The sequence below is a fragment of the Sciurus vulgaris genome (assembly GCF_902686455.1).
Source record: "Sciurus vulgaris genome assembly, chromosome: 5".
Lineage (NCBI taxonomy): Eukaryota > Metazoa > Chordata > Mammalia > Rodentia > Sciuridae > Sciurus > Sciurus vulgaris.
In genome coordinates, this window is record NC_136465.1 from 164,289,459 (window position 1) to 164,308,877 (window position 19,419).

Here is a 19,419-nt window from a genome sequence, read left to right on the forward strand (position 1 = left end):
GTTCAGGGTTTCAGAGGTCTCAGTGTATAGATGGCGGACTCCCCTGTGGGGAAGAATATGGCAGAAGGGGTGTGGAGGAGGAAGTCAGTTCAGGACAAGGCAACAAGGAAGCAGAGAGAGAACTCCATTCGCCAGGGACAAAAGTAAACCCAAAGGCACACCCAGTGACCCACCTCCTCCAGCCATACCCCAGTGACCCACCTCCTCCAGACACACCCTACCCACCTACAGTTACCACCGGGTTAATCGCTATCTGAGGACTAAGCCACTGATTAGGTGACACCTCTAGTAATCCAACCATTTTGCCTCACACATAAACTTTTGGGGAACACCTCACATCTAAACCATAACACATAGAAGAAAAAGGATTATATGACCCCACATCTCAAAATCAATTCAGGTAAAAACCCAAGGCATATGAGACCTCTGAAATACTGAAAACCTGTATGAGAAAATATAACAGAACATCTTGTTGACTTTGATCTAGGGAACAGTTTTATAAATAAAATAAGTAACATGTTAAAGGAATAGTTTATTAAATTAAAGAATTCTGTGGTTTAATGAATAAAAATCATACCCCAGGCTTTAAAAAATGCTTTGTCTTACATTTAGCTGACAAAGAATTGGTGTTCAGAACATTTAGAGAACATGCAGAGAACTTCTACAGTTCATAAGGAGAGAGAAGAGAATTAAAGTGCCAATAAACACATGAATTGATGTTCAAGCTCACTATTAATAAGGGGACACAAATTAAAGCCACATTAAGTTCCTTTCCATGCCCATCTGATGAACAAAAACTAAATTTTAAAGTACATTAACAGCATACCTTGTCATTTCAAATGGCCTGTAACAGGACTGTGCGGTGTTCATAGAACTGACTTCATTCTCAGAATGTCTGTATAATACACTACAGATTATTATCCCTCCTTGACATATGAGAAAACTAAGGCAGAGCTAGATTTAAGAAAACTGCACAAGCTCACAGGAGCCAGGCGAAGGCTCATACGGTCTGTAATGCTGAAGCCCAAGTTCTTGACCATCGGTCCAGCACACTGTTTTGGTAAAGAGAAGTTCTACATTAATCACAGGAGTCTAAACGGACACAACCTCTTTGGAGAGCATCTCGGCAGTATCTATTGAATTTGAGGATGTGTTTCTACTTAATTCAGCAATTCTGCACAAAAACAATGATTTTATTTTTCCCATACTGGGGTGAAAGGACAAAACTTTTCATAGCTATGAGACTGGCTCAGGGTTCTACCGATCCCAGGTCCCCACATGCCTCCCCCAAGGATCAAGAGGACCAATGTCTTGGTGTACTTGTGGAAACTCTGTGGAGGATTCTTTCACAAGCATATTGAGAGATGTGCAAAAACTTTCACTGCACCATCACTGTAAAGACAAAGAACTGGAATAACCTAAAACATCCATTGTCAGAGAGTGCTAGATTAACCCTCGGGTCACATAACTGAATGCTACATAGATACTAACATGAAGGGAAAAGAACTATATGAATCAATATGAATATGTCTCAAAAGCATGAGGTTGAATGAAAAAGTAGCAGAACACTATGGGGCATATGATTTTAACAAAGTTTATGAAAATAACAGGAATTATATGACATGTTATCTATTGACATACACCTCTGTAGCAACAGTATAAAAACATATGTAGCAATGACAGATGTCAATTTAGAACTGGAAGGAAGAACATGGACCAGAAAGGGACGCATGGGAAACATCTACTATGTATCTAATGTATTTTATTTATCATTTTGAAACATTTGCTCCAAATAATCTATTAAGGGTTGCAAAAGCTGGGTGGTAAATACATGGTTATAATTTTCCTGCACGAGTGCATTTCATATCATTTGTAAGCAGCTGGGACACAGGCAAGTCACTGACCAGGGCTACGAGACTACAACATAGAACCTACTGGGGTGGATACCTGAGAAAGGAAGTCAGCATGCCCTGCAGAGTCTAGGAAGGTCTGGGCTTGGAAGTACCAGGTGGTGCTATGGCTGGCAGTGAGGAATGAGCAAATGTCCACATTAGCCGACTGTGTGTGGAGTGAGCAAATGTCCACATTCTCTCACCATTTCTGTAATTCCCTGTCCAGGTGGGAAATTTACGCCAATGTATCTTGGAGAAACAGAATGAGAAAGACTTAGCACTCAAGGGCACTAGGAAGTACCAGCATACACAGCCCATGTAAGAATATTTCATAAAACTTGTTTCAACTATGAATTTGCATGTTTATAAATGTGTGTATATCTTCAGTATAAACTTATTTCTTAAAGTTGTGGTCAAAAATATTTTAAAATTAGCCGGGCACAGTTGCTTACTCCTGCAATCCCAGGTACTCAGGAGGCTGAGGCATAGGATCACAAGTTAGAGGCCAGCCTTAGCAACTCAGGGAAACCCTTCTCAAAATAAAATAAAAATGAAAAGGGCTGGGGATGTAGCTCAGAGGCAGAGCACTTGCCTAGCATGCACAAGACCTTGGGTTCAATCCTCAGGACTGCAAAAAAAGAAAAAGAAAAACAAACGTTTACATGTACACCTTACTGTCAGGTTTCAAGATCTCACATGTAAAATCCTGGGGAGGGGAAAGCCAGGTCTTCCTTCTCTTTGATCCTCTGGCTTCGAGTGGAATACCAACACGACAAACCTGAAGCAGTATTTGTTGTTAAAGGTCCTACCACTTGTCAACAAGTGAAAAAATTTTCATGCGTTAGTTTCCTGGTCTTTAAAAGGAGGTTACCCTTGCCTGCCTCGGGGACTGGCTGCGGCGGGGAAGTGCGGGGTGCGTGAGCTGAGCTATAGTAAGTTCTCAATAAACGCCAGGGCCGTCATCACCACCACGCTGATGACCACACTGGCCGGACTGGCGGCCTTCACTCAGCAGGTCACAGGAACAGAGGCGTGAACGCTGGTTTCTAACACCAGCCAGCTGCACGACTTTTCACACGGCTGAGCCTTAGGTCTTTAACAAGAATGAATTCGCTTGGTGGCTTATGCTAGCTCTCGACCATGAAGGTCGGAGACTGCTGTCTCCAAGGCCACGGTCATGGCCACGGCGCTCCTTACCTCGGTGGGTTCCCTCCCCCTCACATTCATATTCTATTTACTGTATTTATTTATACAACAAGAGTCAGGTCAAGTTCCCTTCCTAAACAATTTCTTTTTCTTTTAAATATTTTTGGTTGTAGGTGGACACAATACTTTTATTTATTTATTTTTATGTGGTGCTGAGGATTGAACCCAGTGCCTCACACATGCTAGGTAAGTGCTCCACTGAGCTACAGCCCCGGCCCTGCGCAATTTCTTTTTAAAGGTATTTGTGACCAGTTAAAGTTCCAGCAGATATAAATGTATATATATATATATATATATATTTTTTTTTTTTTTTTTTTCCCCAGAAAGGGATGTGTGTTTCCTTGGAAGTCTGTATCCAATAAATTATTAAAATCACAATAAATATCAGATACTTCTTAATGCAACATGTTTTGTTTTAAGATTAAATAACATTTAGGGAATGTGTGCTTACATATGGAATATCAAACCAAGGGTACACAGTGTTTTTACATCGTCTGTTCTCTATGAAATATGCATAACTTCTCCAGGTAAATACGCCTGCTGAAAAGGCGACTTTGTAGCCCTGGCTGATCATGCATGTTACAGAGGTATTGCTTGGAATTTAATAAATATATAAAGTACAGGATCATATATTTGCTTTGGATGATATTGATTTTCTAGGCCAGCTCCTTCTTGGAGCTTAAATCCACAGTCTCCTGTGTCAGCATCCACCTAATGCTGCAACGGCCAATAACGGCCTTGTGTCTGGTGTGAAGAAAGATGGTTTCTTCGGAGAGGAATGCTTAGCAATATGATACAAATAAACCACAGAAGTAGCAAATTAGTCCAGCTCTTCCCAACCCCTAACTTTACAAAGGCTGAATTCATGTCCCCTAAAAAATAGGCTTCCCACATCCAGTTTCTAGGCTGAAAACCACCCTCGTTAAAATCTAATATTTAAATGTCTGCTAAGAATAATTGAGGATTTTCAGCAAGAATGCAGTCTCCTTCTGATGTCCAGACGATCAACTCTTCTCCAGCCTGGACTATTTTTGTGAGGTGGCGGGTGGTGGGGGTGGAGCTGAATGGGCTGCTGGGGACCTTTTTTCCTCCTGGGCACCGTGGTGGGTATTATTATCTCTATTTTCAGAGGAGAAAATGTGGATGCAGAAAGGTCAGGAGACCTGCTCTCTTGGATAGCTCGTGAGGGTGAGGTCAGTGCAAGGTCTGCTGAACCAAAGCCCAGGCTGCTGCCTGCTGTGTCTGGCTACCTCCTGGGCAGCCCGAGGGCAGCAGAAGACAGAAGACCGTGTTTCCACCTGCAGATGAGCAAGACAAAACAAAGACCAGCCTACAGCAACAAAAACACCACCAAACGACCCCCCTTGAAACTTTCATCTTCAGCAGCATTGAAGACAACTTGAAATGCTCAATATAATAAAAAAAAAAAAAAAAAAAAAAAAATTCTTTTTAAATGCCTCGCTGAGCTGGCATGAAAGCAAGGAACCTGTTTAGCCTGGGAGGAAAGCAGGTATGCAGAGGGTGCAGTGTGCTCGGGCAGACCCGGGGCAGAAGGCACCCATGGGCCGCTCGGGAGATTGCCAGTGGGTTGCTTCGCTGGCACAAACCACACAGGGCCATTTGCACCCTCCCGTCTGTCCAGGGGGCACCAGGGGTCTCCTGCTGGTCTGGCAGCAGCACAGGGCACAGCAGACAGGAGACGCAGGCAAGCCTGCCCCAGGTGGGAGTCTAACAGATTTTCACATACGCTAAAACCCCACACCTTCTGAATAAGAAACACGCCTGCCCCCAAGAAGAGACAAGAAGGACGTTTGTCTGAGTGTGGAGCCACATGGTGGGGGGAATCTCCTCCGAGAAGTGCATAGCCACAAGGTGGTCCTTACATGGATTTGAGGCCAGCGTCAAACCACCTATGTGGTCCCACCAACCTCAACCAGAGTAGTCTGAGTTGCTCTCAGGCTGACGGTGTCCCAAGGCCCTTGGAAAGAGCAAATGAAAATCCTTTCTGAAGCAATGGACCTCCAACCTAGCCGTGGAAGAACTTCCACGATCAAAACTACAGACACCGACAGAAGTGCGTGATCTCACTCAGGTGGGCTCGAGAAAGAGCGGAACTCGTAGGAGCCAAAGCCAGAAGGTTGGTTGGGGCGGGTGTGACGGGGGGAAGCTGGTGGAAGAATTCAAAGCTTCAGGCAGAAGGAAGAAGTTCAGAGCTCCACACGACAGGTGACTGATGGTAACAACAACGGCTTGTGCGCCTGAAAACTGCTAAGAGTAGACCGGATGCACTCGCCACAGAATCCTGAGAAGCAGTATGAGATGCATCAATTACCTAGAGTTAGCCATTCCACAAGGTGTACACGTATCAAATCATCCTGCTGCGTAGCATTAGCACGCGCAATTACTGTGGGTCGATTTTAAAATAAATTAGTTAAAATATAAAATGTATTGAGGGTCTTTAAAAAAAATATGAGCTCAGTGTGAACAGTTGGAATGTAGGAAATTAAACAATCATACTATTAGCAAAAATAACAGCAGGTTCAGATCCAGAAAATATCAGACACTGGAAGTATAGAATCTTTCAGACACAGAATATACAATAAGTCTATCACACTTTTTAAAAAAATAAAAAAGGGATTATGAATATTAGAATGGAGCAAAGTAACATAATGAAAAGTAAATGAGAAAAAGCAACTAGAATGTCTAAAAATAAAAATTTTAACCACCGAAAGAAAAAAAACTCGATAGATATGAGATCAATGACATATTAGATACAAAGACAGGATGAAAAGAATCTAACGGAATTGATAAAATTCTTTTATTTTCAGGATTAATTCCTTTACTTCAGAATAAACTGAAAGGAATTAATAAAAAAAAACAGTAGCACAAAGATATAAAGAGCTGGAAAATAGTAAAAAAAAATATGCCAGCAATGTGGAGGATGGTCTAAGTGATTCTCCATACTTCTGCTTGGAGATCGAGGGTGGAAAAGAGGAGAGAATGTTCACAGAGAAACCGGCCATCTTAGTAGATGCTAACCCAGTTCTCTAAGGAATCAAGAGATCAATGGATAAAGTCTTAAAAAAAGATGATCTCACACAAAAAAGTAATAACAAATGTGATCTAATGAGAGAGAGAGAGAGTGTGTGTGTGTGTGTGTGTGTGTGTGTGTGTAGAGGGGGGCTGTCGCCAACATTTGGAAAACATACTTCCCCCCAAATAAACAAGTCGTATTTATAAGGAAACTATCCACATTCAAGGCCATAAGAATATTCTCAATAAAAATCTTGAAGGGGGGCCGGGGCTGGGGCGCAGTGGTAGAGCACTTGCCTAGCACATATGAGGCACTGGGTTTGATCCACAGTACCACATTAAAAAAAAATAATTAAATAAAGTTATAAAAATTGATGAAAAATATTTTTTAAAAAAAATCTCAAAAGATTAATTTCATAAAGACCACATTCTCTTATTCTAGTGCAGGTAGAAATTAGTAACAGATACCAAAACAAGAACAAAAATACGTTTGGACATTTTAAAGTGCATTTCTAAATAAATCATGAGTCAAAGAGAAACCATTAGGCAAATTATAAAATACTGATAACTAACCAAGAACTCAATAACCAAATTCCATAGGTTAAAATTGTGGAATGATGGTGGAACAGCACTTAAAGGCATATGTTAAAGGAGAAGACTGAAAATAAATGTGCTCTATGTGTAGAAGTTGGAAAAAGAACAATTACAAACCCCAAGCAGAATGAAAAACTTCCGGGAAGAAGCACAGACATTAATGAAGGAGAAAACGGGACGAGGAAGACAGTCGCCAGGACCTCTGAGAAGGCAGTAGGACGGCCGGATGTGGGCACGCGGGACAAAAGCAAAGGTGAGGGAGGGCGGGGCCAGACGGCGGCTCTGGGCACTCAGCACCCGTGCCACCCCAGTCCTTCCCAGCCTGTGAGGAGAGCAGCTTGGGACCTGGCCTTGCAGTAGGGTTGCAGGCAGAGCTGGGTTGCAGCATGCTACACTCCAGCGAGATCTTGAAGCTGTGGAGCAGCGGACGCTTGGTTTGCTCCTGCAAGAGCGCAGCGCTGTGGGGACCGGCAGGCGCGTGCTTTTGCAGGGCTGACCAGGCCCCACGATCCTCACTGTTCGGCTTTAGAAGCCGGCAGCTGCCCCTCTCCACGGGGGCTTCCCCCTCCCACCCAAGGCCTCCCACCAACCACCTCCAGGAGCCTGGTGTGAGTGGCAGTGAGACAAACCTAGAAAACAGGTCACATGAACATTATCCTGGAGCAGTGTTACGGCAGGGAAGACAAGTGAGCGAGGAAGGAGCAAGGTCATTGTCACATTTGACACTTTCAGCATTTATACGCCTGGCCTTTGTCCAAGGAATGCACTCGGGCATTTACTGTAGCAGACTGCTGCTCCATTCTTGACTTTCTGCTCAGTTCCAATGTGGAAGGACAAAAAGTCACCAATGTGGTAACGATCTTCTGTATTAACGATCCAAGCAAAACTGTCAATGAACAATGTGTGTAGCTTTTCTAATTCTTCTCTCCCACCCATGTTTGTTCTGAAACTTTTTATATCTGTTGGATATTTTTAAAAATCAAGCCTTCTAAATATATGCATGTATTTTTAGAGGGGAGAGAGTATGTGTTGGTTTCTTTTATAAAAATATATGTTTTACTGATGGATTTAAAAACCTTATTTTGAGGGACTGGGCAAACGGCTCAGTGGTAGAGCATGTGCTTGGCATATGTGAGGCCCTGGCTCAATCCCCAGCACCAAAGTTCATGGCACACGGTGGCTAAGGCTTGCTGTCCAAAAGAAACTGACAATGGTCATTGCCATGATTTTTTTCTAATAGCAAAAAGCAAGAAACCAACTAAAAGCCTATGAATACAATAGAATACTATATAATAGCAAAAGAGATGAATAACCGTTACACACGAGTAAATCTCAAGTACAATGCCGAACAAAAGAAAGTCACTAAAGCAAATACTCAGCATGATGTCATTATTTTCAATTTCAAAAACATGTTGAAATAAAACATACTATTTAGATATCCAAACGTCTGCAGTGAAGTCATAGGAAACGTGTGGACACAATGGCCACACAACTGGGAACAGAGTTCCCTCTGGGAAAGAAAATGGGGGCACATAAGTGACTTCAAAAAGCATAGGAATGTCTTTGGCATAAGAAAGACTTAAAAAACGAAAAGAAGACAACTCCTTTTCCTAAGAAGAGGAGATGAAAGGCACTGAAATGCCCGAGAAATCTGAAATAGAGGAAGCAGATCTGTGTGGACATGGGGGGTCTCAAGCCACTGGTCAGAGAGAAACAGAAAAGCAGAGGAGAGAGTCTGATGAACAAATGAAAGAAACATGCTTAATTACTCCAATTGACATCTAGGAAAAGGCAGCCACGGGAAGTGACGAGTGTGGAAGCCCAGACGTAAGTGACGTGGACTTCAGAAGGGTTGATCCAGTGTCACAACAGCCTGCAGACCTCACTGCCTCTGCCAGCTCGCTAGAGCTCTGTAACGGCAGAGGATAAAGGGAGGCTGACTCGGGTGGGAGTCCCAGCAGCCTGTGTTCAGTTTGGCTACTTAGCAGAGCTATGCCTGAGCACGCAAGGGAACTGAGACCTCCTACAGAAGGGAGTTTGCAGAGAGGGAGGATGGTAAATGATTTCTTTTTGAAACCAAAATCAAGAACATATTAAGACTTGGGAAAAAACAATGGTTGCTTAAGATGGAGAAATCAGTGGAACAGGAGCAAATCTAGAAACAGACCTGCATATGCAGTCAATTGACTTCTGATGAAGATGCCAAGGTCATTCCAGGGGGAAAAGGACAGTCTTCCCGATGAATGGTACTGCAACAACTGGATAGTGACACGGAAAAGTGGGAACCTCAATCTTCATCTCAGGCCCTCCATACAAATTAACTCAAAATGGTTAATTTTGAGTTAATTTGTAATGGTTAAAACAAAAGCTAAAACTAGAAAATCTCTAAGAGAAGACTCCGTAGCCCAGGAACAGATATATTTCTTACAATACCAAAAACACTAATCATTAAAAAAAAACCTGATAAACTGAACTTGATTAACATTAAAACTTCTGCTCTTAAAATACATGGTTAAGAAGATAAAAAGGCAATCAACAGAAAGAAAATATTTCCAATACATATATCTGTCAAAGAACTTGAGGGGCCGCAGGAAACAATAGAGGCCGCGCGCCCGCAGAGCAAGCGCTCGCAGGCTCCCCGCCCCTCCCGCAACGCTCGACCCCGGGATACCCCCGGCTCGCCTGCCGCCATGGCCGACAAGGAAGCAGCCTTTAACGACGCAGTGGAAGAACGTGTGATCAACGAGGAGTACAAAATATGGAAGAAGAACACCCCTTTTCTTTATGATTTGGTGATGACCCATGCTCTGGAGTGGCCTAGCCTAACAGCACAGTGGCTTCCAGATGTAACCAGACCAGAAGGAAAAGATTTCAGCATTCATCGACTTGTCCTGGGGACACACACATCAGATGAACAAAACCACCTTGTGATAGCCAGTGTACAGCTCCCTAATGATGATGCTCAGTTTGATGCATCACACTACGACAGTGAGAAAGGAGAATTTGGAGGTTTTGGCTCAGTTAGTGGGAAAATTGAAATAGAAATCAAGATCAACCATGAAGGAGAAGTAAACAGGGCTCGTTATATGCCCCAGAATCCTTGCATCATTGCAACAAAGACTCCATCCAGTGATGTTCTTGTTTTTGACTATACGAAGCATCCTTCTAAACCAGACCCTTCTGGGGAGTGCAACCCAGACTTGCGTCTCCGTGGACATCAGAAGGAAGGGTATGGGCTTTCTTGGAACCCAAATCTCAGTGGGCACTTACTTAGTGCTTCAGATGACCATACCATCTGCCTATGGGATATCAGTGCCGTCCCAAAGGAAGGAAAAGTGGTCGATGCGAAGACCATCTTTACAGGGCATACAGCAGTAGTAGAAGATGTTTCCTGGCATCTGCTCCATGAGTCCCTGTTTGGATCAGTTGCTGATGATCAGAAACTTATGATTTGGGATACTCGTTCAAACAATACTTCCAAACCAAGCCACTCAGTAGATGCTCACACTGCTGAAGTGAACTGCCTCTCTTTCAATCCTTACAGTGAGTTTATACTTGCCACAGGATCAGCTGACAAGACTGTTGCCTTGTGGGATCTGAGAAATCTGAAACTTAAGTTGCATTCCTTTGAATCACATAAGGATGAAATATTCCAGGTTCAGTGGTCACCTCACAATGAGACTATTTTGGCTTCTAGTGGTACTGATCGCAGACTGAATGTCTGGGATTTAAGTAAAATTGGAGAAGAACAATCACCAGAAGATGCAGAAGATGGCCCACCAGAGTTATTGTTTATTCATGGTGGTCATACTGCCAAGATATCTGATTTCTCCTGGAATCCCAATGAACCTTGGGTGATTTGTTCTGTATCAGAAGACAATATCATGCAAGTGTGGCAGATGGCAGAGAACATCTATAATGATGAAGATCCTGAAGGAAGTGTGGATCCTGAAGGACAAGGATCCTAGATGTCTGTACTTGTGATTTTTAGACTCCCCTTTTTCCCCTCTCAACCCTGAGATCGATTTAACACTGGTTTTGAGATACAGACTTTGTTCAGCTATCCCTCTATTATAGCTACCACCACTGATTGCTATTAGCCCAAATAGTGGGTGTTTTCTAAATATTAACTGGGGTACTTTATTCAGCAAAGCCAGACTTATTTAAATTTTCTTCAGGAATTTTCTAGTAACAAACCCAGGTCTAAAGTAGATACAGAAAGGGGAATATTACGTGTGGTTATTTTTCTTCTTAAGCTGTATCCCCAAGTTTTCAGACTCATTTAAGTAAAAGCTAGAACGAGTAAGGAATAGAGCCAAGTGAGGTAGGTGTCTGAGCCATGAAGTATAAATACAGCAAGATGTCATTTTTATTCAGGAATTAGGGGAGATTCAAGTCATGTAGATTCCTATTCTAAAATCTTCACACCTGACTTTGCAGGATGCACATTTTCCTATGTAGACCAGTCTCCTCTTGATTTCTACAGTTAACTCAAAACTACATGTTCTTCCTTCCCCATATATTTTTGCTTGTTAGTGTATTTCTTGAGCTGTTTTCATATTATTCCTTTCCTTTCTGTGAAATGGTTTTTGTTCTTTTGGTTTTGTTTTGTTTTTGTTTTTTTGTTTTTTAAACTTGGGACCACCAAGTTGTAAAGATGTATGTTTTTACCTGACAGTTGTACCACGGGTATACTGTCAAGTTGAGAAGAGTGAATTGATAGCTTGTATGTTTTTAAAATTAAATTAATCCTTGATAAGAGTTGCTTTTTTTTTTAGGAGTTGGTCCTTGACCACTAGTTTGATACCATCTGCATTTTGGGTGACCTGTTTCACCAGCAGGCCTGTTACTCTCCATGACTAACTGTGTAAGTGCTTATAATGGAATAAATTGCTTTTCTACAAAAAAAAAAAAAAAAAAAAAAAGAACTTGCATCTAGGATATATAAACTCACCAATAGGTCAAACCCATCTATTTAAAAAAAAATGAGCTAAGGAAAAACATATGAATGGCCAAAATACTCATGAAAAGATATTCAATACCACTGGACATGAGGTAAATGTAAATAATGATCACCACAATATCACCTTTACAACTACTAGAAGGGCTAAAGGTAAAAAGACTGACAATGGCAAGTGTTGGCAAGAACACAGAGCAACTTGAACTCTCATGTAGGGGGAATGAGGATGGCACAGTCATTTGGAAACAGCTTGACAGTTTTCTTATAAAATTAAACATGAACTTTCCATAAAACCCAGAAATTCCAGTCCTGGATATTTGCCTAAGAGAAATGAAAACATATATCTGAACAAAGACCTGTACAGGAATGTTCATAACAGCCTCACACAACAACCCCAAACTGGAAACAAAGTGGACATTCATTAGCAGGTGAGTGGATAAACCAACTGTGATTTATTCACACTGGAATACTATTCAGCAATAAGAAGAAGCCAACTACTAACACATGGAAGAATAGTGCTGTTTCAGAAATATGTGGCACAGGGCCAGAGATAGTTCAGGGGTACAGTACTTGCCTAGCATGTGTAAGACCCTGCGTTTGAGCCCCAGCACCACACAAATGAAACCAAAATATGTCAAGTAAAACATACAACAAAGAGAATGTACTTAGCATCTGTATGAAATTCTAGGAAAGGGAAATGTAATTTATAGTGACAGATCCCTGGTTGGGGGCAGCTAGGGATGGCAGGGAACTGACATCAAAGGAGCATGAGGGGACCTATCAGAGGCGAAGGTCACGTCTGCACGCTGGTTATGGAAGCTGTTACATGGATGTATGCACACCAAGTCTTACGAAGCTCCACACTCGTATAAACTGTACACCTCGAAGGACATTCACTATACACCTTAATGTTGATTTTTGAATTGTCTTTATAGGTTGCAGATTGCATCCTTATATATTGAGCAGTATTGTGCAGCAAGAGCCCACAGTCTGGGGTCACCAAGTGACAGCCTACAGGTCAAATCTGGCCTTGTATGTCCCGCAAGCTAAGGACAGCTTTACTTTTTACATTAAAAAAAAAAAAGAATCAAAGAAAATTATTTTGTGACACATGAACATTTTATGAAATTCATTTCTCAGCATTCATAAAGTTTGTTAAAACATAGCTACACGCATTTATTTAGCTATTGTCTATGGCTAATTTGCACCATCATGGCAGAGCCGAGGCCTTATACCATGTGACCTGCAAGGCGTAAAATGTTGTTTTGACACTGGGGATTGAACACGGGTGCTTTACCACTGAGCCACATCCCCAGTCCTTATTATTCTGAGAAAGAGTCTCCCTAAGTTGCTTAGGGCCTCACTAGTTGCTGAAGCTGGCCTGGCACTTGCGATCCTCTTGCCTCAGCCTCCCACATTGCGGGGTTTCAGGGGTGGACCACGGTGCCCGACCTGAAATGTTTACCATCTGGCCCTTTATAAGCGTGCTGGCCACTACTGTAGGGTATAGGACCCCTTCCTGTACCCTCCATTAACAACGGAAATGACCGGGTTAAGTTCTCAACCCTTTAATTTATCCTCTGATAAGGAGACAGAACAGGGTTTGGAGTAATACAAATCTACAAATCTTATTACCACTTAACTATTTAATATCACTTTGGGTGATTTTTTAAGCTTTCTATGTCTTGCGTTTATCACTCGGAAAGATGATCCGCATCTCAGAGCACTACTGAAAGGCTCGGGATGATGTAAACAAAATACACGCCACTTGGCAGCTGGTGGGCACTTGGCAAGTGTGGGTTCACGTTCTCCTCCTCAGCGAGGTGCTGAGGAACAGGGACTGGCCAGCCACCAGCCAGTCTCCAGGCTGGAAAGCACCGCTCCTGCTTGTCCCGGCTCTCATCCTGGCTGCAGCGTGTCACCCACTTCCTGTCCTTGTGTGCTCCACTCTGCGCCCGTCTCCACCCTGAAGGCAGGCGTACCCTCCGGGTGGACTCTTTCTGGGTGCTCCACCTTATGGTCATGAGATTCTGGATGTTGTGAATATCTTGTTATGTAGAGTTCTAAATTATTTTTTATCCCTGTGGTATAATACTTTACTGTAAACTTTATTTACTTTCAAAAATAACTTTAAGGGTCAGCATTCTCTAAGTGGTTGAGGTTAAAATAGCTACATTGTCATAACAGCTAAGTGGCACTGGTAGAATATTTTCTTTGTCCTTGTTGAGCATGTGAGTCCATATTTTAAAACCTATCTTTGAACGGCTTTCTGCGTCTGCTTCACCTGGCCCACCGATCTGTTCCCTTTTCTAGAGGAGAAACCTTACCAGGAGCTCGTGCTATTACTCAAAGTTCACGAGCTATATCTTTAATCTGATTTAACAAGTATTTACTTATGCCTAGCATAGCAAACACTATCATTAAAATTTCTGGAGCATTCAAAGAATAAGACAATTATTGCTTTCAATGAGACCAGAGTCTAAATGATGGAATGCTACTGAAATGCCTAAGATGGTCCAAGAGTAATACAAAACGAAATACTCATTTTACAAATATTTACTGTGCCAGGAGTGGGACTGGGTGTTGAGGCTACAGGGATGAGCCGGCACAGTTCCCGGTGAGCCTGAGGGGCCTTTGCTATCTAGTCTCTGCAACGATGGAGGGGACTTTGGCAGAACTGGGAGGCAGCTCATCAGAGAACCCAGAACGGGGTTCCACGGAGATCCCCAAGAAAAGTGGGTGATGCCCAAGAGTCTCAGAACAAGGAGGTGGCTGCACAAAACAGACAGCTTCCCCCCAAGACCAAAGGACAAACCCCTTCCGGGTGTCACACTGTCCTTTGCATTCCTGTCTTTATGGTGAGACCCTGTGGAACTCCAGGCTCTCCTTCCTACTCTGGACTTTCTTTAGCCACCCCAAACCTCTAACTTCATCCTGTATCTGAAATGAAGCAACCTAAATCTAAACCACAAGGCAAGTCAGCCCGGCTTCCTAGGGAATCACTAGCACTTCCTTGGTGAGGCCTGAAAAAAATCTTAGGTCTTGGTAGTGAAGTGCCTTCCTGCACCTTCTCAAAACATTTCTTCTTATTCTTGGCTGGGCGCGAGGCACAGGCTTGGGAGGCTGAGGCAGGAGGACTGCAAATTTCAGACCAACCTGGGCAACTGAGCGAATCCCTCAGCAACTTAGTGACATCCTGTCTCAAAATAAAAGCTAAAGAGGACCAAGGATGTAGCTCAGTGGTAAAGCTCTCCTGAGTTCAATGCCCTACCCCAGCTCCCCAAAAAACAGTACTCCCCACATTTATTTCTAAGTATTCTCATTTTTCTCAGTCATTTAATGTTCATTGTCCAGAGTCTCAAATGCTTTTGCACAGCTACTATCCTGGCAGATGTTTCAACAAACAACTCAAAGGAGAGAGAGAAAAAGAGAGAAATTGTGCTAATGGACACTTTAACGGAAAATCAGATCTTCACAAATGAAATCACAGCCTCAAGGAGCATGCAGGGGGCAGGCCTGGAGGTGCTTAATGACTTCTCCTGCAGCTTCAGCTGCGCGAGTAGCAAAGGTGGGCTGAGAATACAACGTCCCCGAGGCCTGGAGAGGGGCTCCGTCAGCATGGACACCAGGAGCCACCAGGACTGGTTTAAACCAACCCACCAATGCATAGCACGCCTAACTGAACATGCTCCAGGAGCGAGAAAATCACACCAGCCTGTGTCTGCAGCAGCTGATTAGGAACCAATCCATTCCAATTAGCACACAGTGAGCACCAGCCAGGCGACGGTGACCCCAGTGACTTCGCTTTGCAGAGGACATCCGTGCACTCGTGCTTTTTGGCATCTGCCAGTCCCTGAAGTTGCTTCCCTAAGACTCTACACAAGACCTGTCGTTTGCTCTGTGCGTGTCCCAGCCCAGGGCAGCTCCCTTGCAAGACTAAGTAAAAACTCCATGACAACGGTCTCATCATCCTCTGATGCTCTTTAAGTTTCCCTTTTCATAAACACAAAAACCATTTTGCTCTAATATGAATTGCATGATACAAAAATAACAATTTGGGGCTGGCGATGGGGCTCTGTCGTGGAACGCTTGCCTGGCATGCATGAGGCCCTGGGTTCCATGCCCAGCTCTGAAAAAATAGATCACCTTTGTGATGTTGAACGAATATGGACTTTTAGCTTAAAATGTAAGAAATGGTATGGTACAAATGCTGATTTTTCAAAATAGATAACATTGTTAAATCATTCAGTTTTTTGGTTTTCTTTTGTTTTGAATGAATATTCTGAGGTCACAGTCAACCAAGATTTTGTTCTGGTGAATGTACTGAATAATGGTTTCCATGCCTCTTAATTAAGTGCTTGCACATGGCTATGTTGTAAATTTCTGTAGAGGATGTGCAAATTCCTCTGAGCCGTGTCTGTACACCCAGCGGCTTCCAGGGCGTAGACAGCAGCATCCTCAGCAGGATCAGAGGTGATGGCTCAGCTTCTCCTGCCCTCATCCCGCCCTCATGAGAAAGGAAAGGGCCCTTCCCAAAGCCAGCTCCACAGAGATCCAGCATGCCGGGCCTCCAACCAGGCCTCATCCCACAGACCCTCTGTGCATTAGTGGCCCGAAGCCCAAACCTACCCATCTGGAGGATTATTCATAAACACGCAGTTAAGAAGTCTCAATTCTAAGACCCTCCAGCCTAAGCTCTGACAGCCTGGTTGCACAACTGTATCACAAAAGAAAAAAAGAACACAATCTCAAGATGTCTAACAGGAATCTCAAACATTTACCTACTTTAACTTCTGGCTTTAAGATAACTCTTAACTCTCAAGTTCAAGTACTATTTTAACACTGAAGGGAGAAAACAGTAAAACTTGTGGGTCCTCCTGTCAATATCTCCCGTATCTTTCTCTTTGCTTCCTCTTCAGCCCAGGCTGACAGATGGAAACCAAGCCAGAGACAGAGGCAGGAGGGTCACATGGAAAGAATAAAGAGATCCTGACTCTACAGCTGGAATGTGGTAGTTGTGAGTCCTGAGGAGCAAGAAGTTACAGAGGATGTGAATTTGTAACCTGTGATGATCCCCCAGCTGCTCTTTCCACTGGGATGCCATCTTGGAGTATGAGCTGAGTTAGAATCATAATAAAAAGACATCACTATACCATTTAATAAGGGACTACTATGTGCCAAGTACTTGAATATTATAATTACTGCACAAGGAGGAAGCATTATCCTCATTTTGCCAACAAGGTTGATAAAACTCTAAGGAATTAAGTAATTTCCCGAGGGTCAGCTAATTAACTTGCCCAGCTACTGGGTGGTTACTCTAAGATTCCAGCCGTGGTCCCGTGGCCACTTGATAATGCAGTCTTCTTTATATAGAGGGTGACTCCAGGGGTGGAGCAGGGCATCAGGATATACAGTGGGGGCCCTTAATGCTGGTCCCATAGGTTCTGATCCCCCACTGCCACCCAGAGACTCCCTGTGCTGACAATCCACACCCACTGGTGATCACAATGCGGCTGGGGTGGCGATACTACAGTAACAATAATGGCGACAATTAGGACACACGCGATGGAGCTTCATCCTCACAAGCACGCTCACGTCGGCTCTGCTTAGCCTCTTTGTCCAGAAGGTAAAACACCGTCCCTGAGAGGTGATTCTGCCCAGGGTGACAGAGGTAGGGGCTGGTGGAAGCCAAAGCCCCAGCCCTTGTCAACCACCTCCCACTACATCCGAGAAAAGCATCGGACCTCCCGAGTTTGCTGGGAGTGGAAAAAATCATTGAAAAATCACCATTCTACAGACTAATCCCAATTCCTTGGTCTGGTCTCCAAGATCCTTCCTGATCGTGCCACAGCCTGTGATTTCCAACCTTATTTTCCCTCGATCTTCCCACCAGCCCCAGGTCCCAGGCCATTTCTTGCTGTTTTCCACAAAAGCTCTGAGTTCCCTCATTTACCTAATGATGCCCCTTTATTCTGACGTGGCATTTTTTAGGGGTTCCACTAAGCCCGATTTTGTGCATTATAAAGCTTCCCATCCCACGTGGAAAGGACGCCCCCTCCTGTGGTTCCCGGGGCTCCGTCTGGCTCCGAGAACACTTGCATTTCCACCCTTGGCTACATTTTTATTTGGTACAGGGCAGGCAAAACACAGGCTCTGGAGGAGACTCCATCTGGCTGTGTGACCCGGACAGGTCACGCTTACATGTCAACTGCCCCATCTGAGAATAGGAAACCACAGAATTCAACAACCTGGGCTACTGTGAGAGCTGAGTTTATAGGTGCCTAAAGCAGCACATGGCTGGTAGCAAAGACTATGCAGATATTTTCTAGTATTATTTTTCAAACTTACATAGAGTAGAAAAGTAGCTCATGTAAACAAGTCAATATGGAAAAGCTGTCAATATGGAAAAGTTCCAGAAGGAGCAACTGCTGTGGTAAGTGGGTGAGCGGGTTAGACGTGAGCATCAGGGCGGTTTTCCTCTAACAAGTCACAGATCAAGAGGGGAAGCCGCTGAACACTATATAAAATAACAAGGCAAATTATGGCAGAAATAGAAGATTACACAACATCGAGGTAAAACGTAAAGATGGAATCGTAATCCACTTGGGACAAACAAATTTAAAAACTGATCTTTAAAAATTGATTTTTTTCCCCTAACTTAAAAAGCAACCAACTCAAAATTGGCTATTTAGACCTGTATGCAATCTTTCAGGAACACGGTAGTAATTTTAGATTGCTTTACTATTAACAGACTATTTTGATTACCGGGTTGTTTTAATATTAACATATCCATTACTAATTATGTACAACAAGGCTTTTGTAATGAAACATCTTTACTCCAGGAGTGGGACTCAAAATCCTGCATCAAGAATGCAGGATGGGGCTGGGCACTGTGGCACACGCCTGTAATCCCAGCGACTCAGGAGGCTGAGGCAGGAGGATCACGAGTTCAAAGCCAGCTCAGCAAAAGTGAGGCCCTAAGCAACTCAGTGAGACCCTGTCTCTAAATAAAATATAAAAAGGGCTGGGGATGTGGCTCGGTGGTTATGTGCCCCTGGGTTCAATCCCTGGTACCAAAAATAATAACAATAATAATTATTATTATTAGACAAGATTGAGTGACGACAGCTAGGGGCCGTACTTGTGGCACTGCCCAGGCAAGTCAAGGTTCGTGCTGGTCACCCTCATTTTCAACACCCCCTCTTCACTCTCAGAAGTACTGCATTGGACGAAAATCATGGTCCCCTTGGCGACAGGTGAGAAAACTAACCCTGTGGCACAGCTGAACTCGCGGACAGAGGAATCCTCCTGGTCCAGCAGTCCTGCTATCACACGGGTGGACTCACCGTTAGCAAGATGCTGGTGGGGATGGTCAAGGCCAGGATGTGGGCACTGGACATACACGCAACACACAAAGTCCCCGGGATGAAGCTGCCCCACCCCAGAGGGACTTCGTGGGGCCAGAGGCTGGGGGGCCGAGGGACCCCTGCTGTGTCTCCGAAGCCTTGCGACCCTTTTCACCACACCCACCCACGGCTGCTGCCGGCCACCTCCGCCGATATGGAGAAGACATGAGGACAGGTGGAGCTGGTTCTGGAGATGTGAAGGGTGAGGTGTCCCCAGTGCCTGCAGAGTCGAGAGATCGGCCCGAGACAGCAACACAGCTGAGCTGAGATTCAGACCCAGGGGCTCCGAGATCTTTCCACGGGTTCTGCTATGGGGCCGATCTGCTCT

The 19,419-nt window shown here is 43.8% G+C and overlaps 2 protein-coding genes across 6 annotated transcripts in view; one reads left to right on the plus strand and one right to left on the minus strand.

Annotated features, from left to right (window-relative positions):
• The window catches only part of SLC41A2 (solute carrier family 41 member 2), a 116,947-nt gene that overhangs the window by 6,648 nt on the left and 90,880 nt on the right, over positions 1 to 19,419 (minus strand). The window lies entirely within an intron of this gene.
• Positions 9,401 to 11,486, plus strand: LOC306661437 (histone-binding protein RBBP4-like). Its single transcript, XM_079140443.1, has one exon. The coding sequence runs from the start codon at positions 9,416 to 9,418 to the stop codon at positions 10,691 to 10,693; it is 1,278 nt and encodes a 425-aa protein (XP_078996569.1). The 5' UTR covers positions 9,401 to 9,415; the 3' UTR covers positions 10,694 to 11,486.